The 10307-nt window shown below is 37.8% G+C and overlaps 1 protein-coding gene across 1 annotated transcript in view; it reads right to left on the bottom strand.

The window, feature by feature from the left end:
- Nucleotides 1-2813: 2813 nt before the first annotated feature.
- LOC145776712 (gap junction beta-2 protein-like) overlaps nucleotides 2814-10307 on the bottom strand; it is a 9456-nt gene continuing 1962 nt past the window's right edge. The window contains exons 4-10 of the mRNA XM_082587940.1: nucleotides 9475-9544; nucleotides 8177-8305; nucleotides 7803-7904; nucleotides 7293-7400; nucleotides 6146-6334; nucleotides 4603-4724; nucleotides 2814-2952 (exon numbers count right to left, since the gene is read on the bottom strand). Coding sequence (XP_082444066.1) covers nucleotides 2814-2952; nucleotides 4603-4724; nucleotides 6146-6334; nucleotides 7293-7400; nucleotides 7803-7904; nucleotides 8177-8305; nucleotides 9475-9544 — 859 coding nt within the window. The remainder of the gene's footprint in view (nucleotides 2953-4602; nucleotides 4725-6145; nucleotides 6335-7292; nucleotides 7401-7802; nucleotides 7905-8176; nucleotides 8306-9474; nucleotides 9545-10307) is intronic.

A 10307-nucleotide genomic window follows, 5' to 3' on the forward strand; every position in this document is an offset into this window, starting at 1 on the left:
TAGTGACATAATTGCGGCTCAGCAAATACCACATAAGCCTATCATTGTAAAACAACTTGTCCTCCTAAAACATTGACTCCAGACATTTTTATTTAGTTTTACTTCACTAAACTTTCCAATACAAAATAATTAATCAATATCGGCAGTCACGTACACAAAGTAAAAAGGCACTTTCGTTCTTTCCATTTCTGGGCAATTTAACTTTGGTTCGTCTTTTTTTTAGCGAACACAGCAACAAAGGAGTTTGCCAAAACCATCATACTCAAAATCACGCGGCTACTTATAACAGGTTTACTCGGCCACAAGCTTCCAGACTATAGTAGTAAGGCCCATTACATGATACGCTACATCACAAGAACTCATTCTTCTGGTCAACAACTCAAAGAAGTTTCGGGAATCGCACGTAGGTTATGCAGAATCTTCTGGTTGTAGCCGGTTTCGCAATAGAAGATTGCGTATTTAAAGGTTACTATAGGTCAGTAGACGTTAGGTCAGTGTAACAGCGATGACATGAAATGCAGTTTTCTACAGCGATAACACAGTAAAAATTACGCTAGCTTAAGAAGTATTATTGCACATATGCGTTGACACACAAGAGCAGTTGTCTTGTGTCTCAGGTTGGATGCAAGATGTCGCTTTACAGTTTACACTGTCTTTGATTTACCTCAATGATTTTTCTAAAAGGTATAAATATAATAAGTCAACAGAAACATAGCCGGAGCAAGCAGAAATGCAGATCTAGAGAAATTGTTTTAACCAGTATTCCTCTGAAATAGTGGCATCATTTTACTTTAATTTTAAAATATTGGTAGTTCATTCGACCAATGTGTGTTATACCAAATAAATCGCCTGGTTTAGACGGAAATTTCAATAATACACTGTTGTATTCTTAAACCAGGGAAATGGTTGAATTTGAAACCTCCCCCTATTAATACGTTTTGTGCAGCCCACATTGCGCACTTTAATGGTTGTAACACTAGAACAGCTGGAATAACAAAACAAAATTAAGCAAAGTTGGTCCAGTCCAGATGTGGGCAAACTACGACCCGCGGGCCAAATCCGGCCCTTTGGGTTATTTAATCTGGCCCGCCTGATATTGGCGGAAAAAATGCTTTAAACCAATTCATTACTATTTTTTCTAATGCACTTTACCATTCTATCTTGTTGAAATATGTAGGGTATATAGTTTATTTTCACAACTAAGCATTGTTAATCTGGTTTATCGTTCCGTTACAGTAAAATAGTTGTTGAAACTTTGTTTAATCACATGATTAATCGGTAACTTTAACAAATCAGTTAGTTAATTTGATCTTTAACATTATTATTTCATATTTCTTTTATTTCATATTTCTATTTATTTCATAAACCTGTTAAGTAATGTTGTTAATGAACTGTAACACTCTTGTCTATTTTATGTAGTGACATGGCCCGCTTGTCAATGATAAAAAAGTGTTTGGCATGTGATCCAAAAAGCTTGCCCACCCCTGGTCTAGTCTCTAGTAGGCCTAATTCAACGTTTCAAAATTGCTAGACGTTAAAGCAATGCAAAAAGTCAACATTCTTTTGCCAATAAAATAATTAAGAAAATTCTTTGTCGTCGGAAAAGCGGTCATTTCATTCTAATACTTTCTCGCTGTTTCTGTCGTTCTCGTTGATCCGAACTGCTTTGTGCATGGTATTGCATTCTGGAAGAACGCAAACACTTATTAGCAATAACACCTCGTCAAAAGCTTTAGTTTAAATTTAATGCATAGGTGGTAATTAGTAACATGTTTCATTTTCAAAGTAGCCTACTCCAAATTTTGAACTCAAATATTAGTTGAGAGATTGCAGCATAATGCAGACACACGCCGTTTTTTTGCGTAGTTTTAAAGTCCGTAGCTATTATTAAGCTTGCTGGGGGCTTAGCAGGGGATAATTTGTAAATCGTAGGCTGCCAAGTGAACCACCGGTGGATCCGCTTGTGTGTTGGTTGGTGTTTTAACTATGTCGATGTGTCACGTAGGCTTATTTCGTTTAGCAAATGCAAGTTTAAGTTGTCCTTAATTAAATAAAAGACGGCAAAAACGTACATGCGGCAATCTTTGATTATGGTTAAATATGTCTGATACGAGAATTGGTTTCATATTGAACAAAAGCTCGCTTAGGCTTAAATGTTACTGAATGAGCATTGTTGCGACTCGCCTCGCATTATCGCTACTTCGTTTGGTCCGCGCATGTCAAAAGGAGTACCCGGTCATTTGGTCGACAGGACGTTTGGTCGATAGGACATTTGGTCGACAGGACGTTAGGTCGACAGAACGATTCATTTTAGGATTAGTTAACTAACCGTAACCCTAACTCTAACCCTAAAATGAATCGTTCTGTCGACCTAACGTCCTATCGACCAAATGTCTTGTCGACCAAATGTCTGTCAACCGAACGTCCTGTCGACCAAATGTCTGTCGACCAAATGACTGTCGACCAAATGTCTGTCGACTAAACGACCGGACACCGTAAAAAGGTTGCTCACCCCTGTTGTAAATCACTTGAATAAATTTAGAAGGTTTTCTTTCAACTGAGCCGGTTTAATTTATATAAGCTAGGTTGCTAAATGTAAGTTTAGTTCTTCATGTATTTTCATTAGTTGAATTTCATCAAGTGGTTTAAAACAACCTAGGATTTAGATATTCGTCTACTGGTTGTAGGAGGCCAGGCATACACGACTACACGTTCTAGGCTTAAGAACATATCTGAAAAGATGCAACAGACTCCGCTCCAAAAGTGAAAGAACAAAACATTATGAAGTCACTGTTAAGAAATCTCCCTTATCGTCAGTTCTCATTGGAGACCCTGAGAAAGGTAGTGAACATAGCATCTTCGGTCGTAGTCTTCTGCGGGGCTGATGGGGTAGAGCGCTGGTGCAAAACCGGCTCCATTTTTAAGCGGTTTGTTGGGTAATCATGAAGGCACCTAAACCGATACACAAGCATTATCATGAATAAAAATTATCTTCATCAACAGAATAAACCACGTCACAAAGCTGTAGCCTACATCAGGTCAGGTCAACCCGCGGCTCTTACGCTCAGTGTAAATTATCGCAGCCGAGTTTGGTTACGTCACCAATTTTTGCTAGTTCCAACGTAGATTCTATTATTTTTTACAAAATCAAATTATTAGAAGCTTTAACAGCTTGATTGCATAAAATACTTTTCAACAAATTCCTCATTGTGAATAACAATTTGCGCTTACGCAGCCGACTCACTACTTGTTACGGAACTTTAATATGCTTCTGCACTTTTAGCTTGAAATACTTCAATTTGCTTTCGGTTTGATCAAACATGTTTTAAAAACGACTAGCCTACTGTATTCTGTTTTAATCAGGTTACAGGTTTAGCTAACACTATCCCTATCTCCATTTTGCTTCAAAGAATCCTGGTCTTTATACCGACACATCAAAGTCGACCAGTTTTCTGCAGTGCCTTCCCATGTTTTCTTTGCTTTTCTTTTTCTCATTTTTTCAGTCACTAACTCTTTCCAAATTCGCTTTGTCAAATTGTTCTCATCCATTCGTTCAAGATGTTCAAGCCATCTCAAAAGATGTCCACGCAAGTTCTCTTCAATATTTTCAGCATCAGTCCACTCAGAAGATCATTTCTAATTTTGTCGAGGAGTGTCTTGCCGCTGAGCCATCTTCATTTCTGTCGTTTGCATTCGCCTAATATCTATCTTTTTCATCGCCCAGCATTCACCTCCCTAACATAGGCCTATTACGCTTCTTACACACGCCTTGTATAATCTTCCTTTTAATCTGCGAGAAAGCATTCTGCTACAAAATGCGCCTGACAATTCTTAAACCTTTTTCCACCTCGCACGTATCCTTGTCGTCAATCGTCATTACTTTACTTGTGCAATTATAATCTATTCTTAACATATCACCAAGACAGCAAAACTACGAGTTATTACCAAAACATTTAAAAGATACACTGTAGTTGCAAAGTTAAATTAATTGATTCGACATGAAAATATAAGGATGAAAACAGAACGCTTTAAAAGAGTAGGAAAATTTAGAATTTCTTTGTTCAACGCAATGGCAAGCCATTCTGTTTTCTATGTTAGGTGACGTGAGCGCTTTGTAGCCTACATGTATTCTTTCTTTTTTTTTCATTTTCAACGCAAGGATTGCCAAGGTCCATGCAAACTGCGTCGCAACAAATGGCTTGTAAATTTTTGTCATTTTAATGTTTATTGTGTAGATTTACAATAAATCTAGCTTAGCAAAGGCATGTGTGTGAGGAAAAGGCGGCGTGATATTCACGTGTGCTCACTGTCACTTACTGCCCATGTGCATAATGTGAGATTGACTCTTTGAAGTTGGCACGGTGACAATAGAGGCTCGTGGTCTCTGATTAGTTGGCCACCCCTGGCCTACTGCTATGAACTGGATACTTGTGCATCATAATGAAATCAACTCACTCAGAGTAGTGGCTAAAGTTTCTGAAGCCAAAAAGAAACTAAAATATACCTGTAAAGTAACTACTCACTCAGTGACTGAAAATAAAAATAAGAAAATTTTTAACCAAGTTTACGAAGCTTTCAAATTTGAGAAATTAGCCCACTTACTTTTGTTTTCGGTGTATAGTCTTCCAGCAACGTTTCACTGGGATAATAATCAACTCAAGTGCAGACAGCAAAAAACAGATCCCACTGAGCACACCCATGTAGCAGAGAAAGACGGTTTTCTCCTGAAATTGAAATGACCGTTCGCTCTTATTTTCTCCACGCAAGAATATGTTTTCTCTATTAGCCTAATTGGTTTTAAGACGATACGAAAGGCAAGGGCAGCCTATCATTCATATCGTAATTCATAGATGATTCTTTAAAATTAAACAGGTTCTGACCGATATACACTGTAATAATTAGGGCAACAAAAAGTCAATAAAGTCAAAATTTTTCTGCCTTGTTCAAAGTTTATAAAACGTCCATAATCTAAATTTTAGGCTGACACGAAGAGAGGTTTCAAACTTATTAAGTAAAAAAAAGTCAAATTTTATGGTTAGGTCAAAATTTTCTTTTAACATAGTTTTTCTTCTCTCTATTGATATTTTATTAAAACTACACAGATTTTGATGTTTTGTTGCAATTTCTGTTGCTATTCTGACGTGATGATCCATTTGTTGCAATTTCTGAGGTAGGCTAATAATCTTGTTTCGCCCACTACTGACGATTGAATATTAAGTAGGCAGTAGGCTAGGCGTGGAATGCAGGTAACGTGGTCTTTGTTCTTGGTTAGGTGAATGCTCAAACCATTATACATCTAGTATTGAGTTTTAGCTTCCTGACGTTCTCAAATTTTTTTTAGCTAGCCTATAATTATGCCTAAGGTTAAACAATCAAATTCTTCTAAAGTTCGTAGTACACTGCTTGATTACGCTTTTGAGTATACCTCAACACCTAAAGGTGAATGACAGAAGACAGGAACTTCAGAGGCGATAATGTGAAACATTACTTGATGTTGAAGTATAATACTGCAGAACCCTCTCACTCTCAGTAATTTCGGGATACTTAAAGACACTCCACATTTATCCTTTGCAGTTTTTCGAGTTACTTTCATTGCCTGTTCGTTAGCTGTGGTGTCGTTGAGTCTTCCACATTTTTCTTTTATTCCATTAGAAAAAGAAGATATCCTTACATAACGGTTTGATTTCTAATATACTTTGTATTTTGCATTTGGGTTGCAAATGCAAAAAGCTATTGGTCAAAGTTAGGTCAAAATTTGTAAATTATAAAGTCAAAATTTCAAGTTTTTAGGTCAAAAAATTGGTTGCCCTAGTAATAATTAATTAATCGACACATTAGCTTTCATCAATTAATCTATTTGAAAATGATCACATTATTTTATATGGAACTGATAGCAGCTATAGGCAGGCCCACTAACAAATGCCAACATTTTATCATAAGATGATGTGAAGGTTTTATCAAAGCTAAATGGACAGGATTGGCTTTCAGAAGCTCAAAACAAAAACACTGGCAATGTTGCGCCAATACTACGTGGAATCCGTTCAAAAGACCAGTATTGATATGGAAGTTTTCGCAGGTACGATAGCTTATGTCCTACGGTACATAGGCTACTGCAAATTTCACAGCAGGTTATTACGTTACTCACGTATGGTCGTGACACACTACAAGGGACGAAGCCAGCCTTCTCGACGTTTGCTTTGCAGAAATAATAAACTTCACTTCCTTTTTCACCGTCACACTGGTACTTCGCAGGGACTTTCATCCATAAAAAGTAGAAAGGATTGTTGTTTTGTGGACACATGGCATCATGTGATTTGAGTTTACAATTTGGATACTAAAGAAACACATGCAATTCAAGTTATTATTTTATCAGCCAGTTTGATGAACTAGTGAAATTAAACAAACTACTATCAAAACAATTTGATTTCGGGGTCAGGAAATGTATAGTTTTCTTTTGTTTCCACAAATTGACAAGGCCCAAGTCAAAGTTATTCCATTATGCTTGAAACACATGGTTAAGTCCCGATCGTTATTTGAACCGAACAGAAGATCAATCGTTTTAACTCCTCCAGGTTGGCGATGCTTCCTGAACTACACCAAGGTACTGCTTGGAATCAACCAGCTTTTGGTCTCATCATCCAAAACACGAAGATCTCTCGAAAATTGGAAGCGAAAACGCGATTCAAACACACCCACGTCTATCTCCATGAAGACAGGCCAATGAAGCTGTGTCAGACAGGGAGAAATAAAAGCTATAGCTAGTCTCACTTCTACTTTTAGTCAGCTCACGAAATATTTTTCGACATGTTATTTTTAATTTCTGTTCAGCTTTAAATTTCCTTTCGAGAGATGTTAATCTGGTGCTCGGGCATACGAAGGAAACTTGAGCAGAATAGTTTAAAATGGGTAAATATTTTTACCAAATTAAAAATAGGTTTAAAGAAATATTTTAATATTTTGACTTGTTTTAACTTAAGCGTCTATGAAAGTACTTTTCCGAAATATTTTTTGAAATTTACTTTTTGATTCATGTTCAGCGTTAAATTTTCTTTCCACGGAAGTCGATTTCGTGCTCGGACATACGGAGGAAACTTGAGCAGAATAGTTTAAAATGTTTAAATACTTTAAGCAAATTAAAAATAAATGAATGTTGCAACGTTTTGATCCACCTACTGTACATTGCAACAATGAGCAACGGGTAGGCTGATACATCAATTTTAGCGTTTAGTAGCTAATTTGACAGTGTTAGCCTATGCCTCATAAGTTTAATGAAAAACTGATCAAGCGCTCACCATATCCATAAACAATTGGCAACCCAAGTATATAAACACTGCTTCCACCACCAACCGACAAATTACGTTGAAATAATAAGCGATGTTAATTTTGTTGGTGACTGGTACCTGCAAGTGAATTAAAATTGTCAACACAAAACTCCACAACTAGATTTTTGGGCTGGTCAAATCATTTGTCCTGGCATTGGGCTATCCCTTTTGTTAACAAACTTTTTTTTTTTAATTTGGTTTGATTGATGTAAAAGATGAATGGAAAGAGAAAACGGCGTAGTCCAAAACAAACAATCGTGGAAAGAACTGATGAAGGATGAGGCAGACCAACACCGGGAGCATGCCAGAAGGATGGCCTTTAAGACTTTTAGCCCATATGTATTCAAATATGTTATAGCCTAGGTTATAAAAAGTACGCTTGTTTTTCTTCAACTTCATTGAATTGTCTATTTCAAGAGACCCTACCTAGGCTATTCCACTAATGATCTTCATATCTAAAACCAAATGAAAATTTCTCACCTTTTTTAATTCACTTCCTGAATAGATTTGTCGGTGTTTAATACTGCCGATGCTTTTTTTTCTTCGGGACATTTTGCGAAAGTTCTTCACAGTTGCATCACCCTGTAAGCCAAGCCCAGTGATGAGTAGGTTAGAAAGTTAAATTTTGAAATGGATATCCTTCCTCAGTTCTGAGGGTGGACTACAAAAAGTGATTATCTCAGACCATAAAGTTAATGGTCTACTAAAAGAAATGTCGGAGCATTCAGATTTTCTAGCTAATTTCTACAAATATGGGATGCCTTAAAAATATTTCTCCAAATTAAAACGGGCATTTTTGAAATTGGATTGCATGATTTTTTTATCACTGTATTTCACTTCATCAATTTACTTACCTGCATTAACTTTTTACCTTCTTCCATTAACCTTAAATTTTCTTCTGCTTTTTTTAGCTTTTCTATCTCAGAAGAAGCATACAATGCATAAAAGTGAAATAGCACTGTTGGAGAAGCCACAGCAAGAAGCTGAAACAAATTTCAACTTTGCTGAGTCTGTTTATCAGAATCTGTTCCAGCATCAGCTGCTTATCAGGTTTAAACTACGATACTGTATATAAATAAAAAAATCCCTGAACCGGATCATGCTACAAATTTGACCTATTGTAGATTATCGCAATAGCCTACGGTATATAGCCTACAGCTTGAAGTAATGACAATCTATCTGGAAAACAAGCTAAAGACCATGGACAAGTATACAACGAAATAAACGAGATAGCTTGTTGTACTTTATAATCCCAAGCATAATCTGAATAAAATTGCATTATCACTGGCAAGAAATTCAAAGTAGGCCAATGCCAGTGAGAGAAGGCTACAAGTATCATAAGCAAAAACATGTTTTATAGTCAATCATGGGTTGTTGGAATCCATTTAGACTATTCAAGCTGAGGAAACCACTTTGGAAACTTAATCGTAGCAGTTTCGTATCTTTTTGGAAGCCTTGAACAGCTGATGCAGTTACGCAGGCCCGTTACAAAGATTGACAGAATGAAGTTTGATTGATTGATTGAATTTTTATTCTCGGACTGGGAAAGCTTTTTGCAGAGCTTAATCCTGGTAGTTCGCAAACCAGTAGAGGCTTTGAATCACTGATGCAGACCTGGTCACCGAGATTGAAAGAGTGAAGTTTCCGATTGTTGAAGTCTTGTTGCTGAGGGAATTATTCCATCCATTAGATGCCGTTGAATGGAGAGCAGTCCTTAACGTGCGTTGCTCAAGCAACATCTACTCGAATGCCCTGACCTAAAAGCAAGGTGCTCTACATATGATTTGGCCGAGTTCAACGATAGAGCAAGAGCTTGAGTGATGCTCTGGGCTACGGCCGTGTGACACACGATGAAGAAGAAGTTGCAAGTTTCGGCTTATTGTTGAAGTGTCAATTGTCTGAAAATTATTCCATCCAAAAAGCGCCACTGAATGGAGAGGCGTACTTGAAATGCTTTGTTTAAAGTTTTTAAACGGACATTCCGAGCGATAATCCACCTTTGCTTGATCTTACAATTTCTTCGTTTGCAAAGTAAAAGAGATTACATTTGATTCTCTGATCTACTTAAATGTATCCTACTCTATAGGCTTATATTGATGAAGAATTACTTTGGTGTAATAAATCTATGTGTGATGTTAATTCGGGTACTTACTTGGAATGCCCAAAACCGTATGTGAGACATTTTAGCAAATTCACTGTAGCATATGTTGGCACAGCCAGGCAGTTGTTGTTGAACAAAGACGGTTATTTTTCTTAAATGTATTAACAAAAGAAAAATGATCGAATCGCAATTTCTGCAACAAAATACACAACGTAAGATTGTTAAACTCAACACTAGAACTAGAACAAAAGAAGCTGTTGTTCGCTAGCCTGCCAGAATGAAATGATACGAATAAAACAGAGTACTGCCTCGCGGAGTACACGTGACAAAAGGAGTGCAGAAGTAATCAAGGAAGCATGCTAACTGCAGGCATTTGTGCATCCCCCCCAGCTCGTAAGGCGAAACTGTAGACTTACGAGCTCGACCCCTTGATTACCCATTGACCAGAGGATGCGTCTAAATCCAATGCCGGCCGTCGGGACCGCGTGGAACGGCGCAAAACAGGCGATTTTTCAATGTGAGGGACTCCACTTGTAGGTTCGGTTGGTTCCACTGAATCGAAAGGTAGCGGCTGCTTTGGAGGTTCAGGTGAGTGCTGTGGCTCACAAAGCTTCGGGCTTGAGGCTGGTGTCGGGCAGGTGAGTGCGGGCGGACTGTGATCTGCATCGAGAAGCAACATCGGAGATTCTCCAATTTCTGGGCTAGGGCCTATTTCGTGATGCGGAGGGTGGGGAGGGCAGTAGTCCGTTTCAGGAGGCTGGGCAAAAGAAGATGATGGGAGGCTCTGTGGGTGAGCAATGATGTTTGGTTGAGGAGGGATGGGATCGGCACATGCTTTAGTATGTGGATAAGAAATTGCGATTCGATCATGAACAAAGACGGTT

The sequence above is a fragment of the Aplidium turbinatum genome, chromosome 9 (genome assembly GCF_918807975.1).
Source record: "Aplidium turbinatum chromosome 9, kaAplTurb1.1, whole genome shotgun sequence".
Lineage (NCBI taxonomy): Eukaryota > Metazoa > Chordata > Ascidiacea > Aplousobranchia > Polyclinidae > Aplidium > Aplidium turbinatum.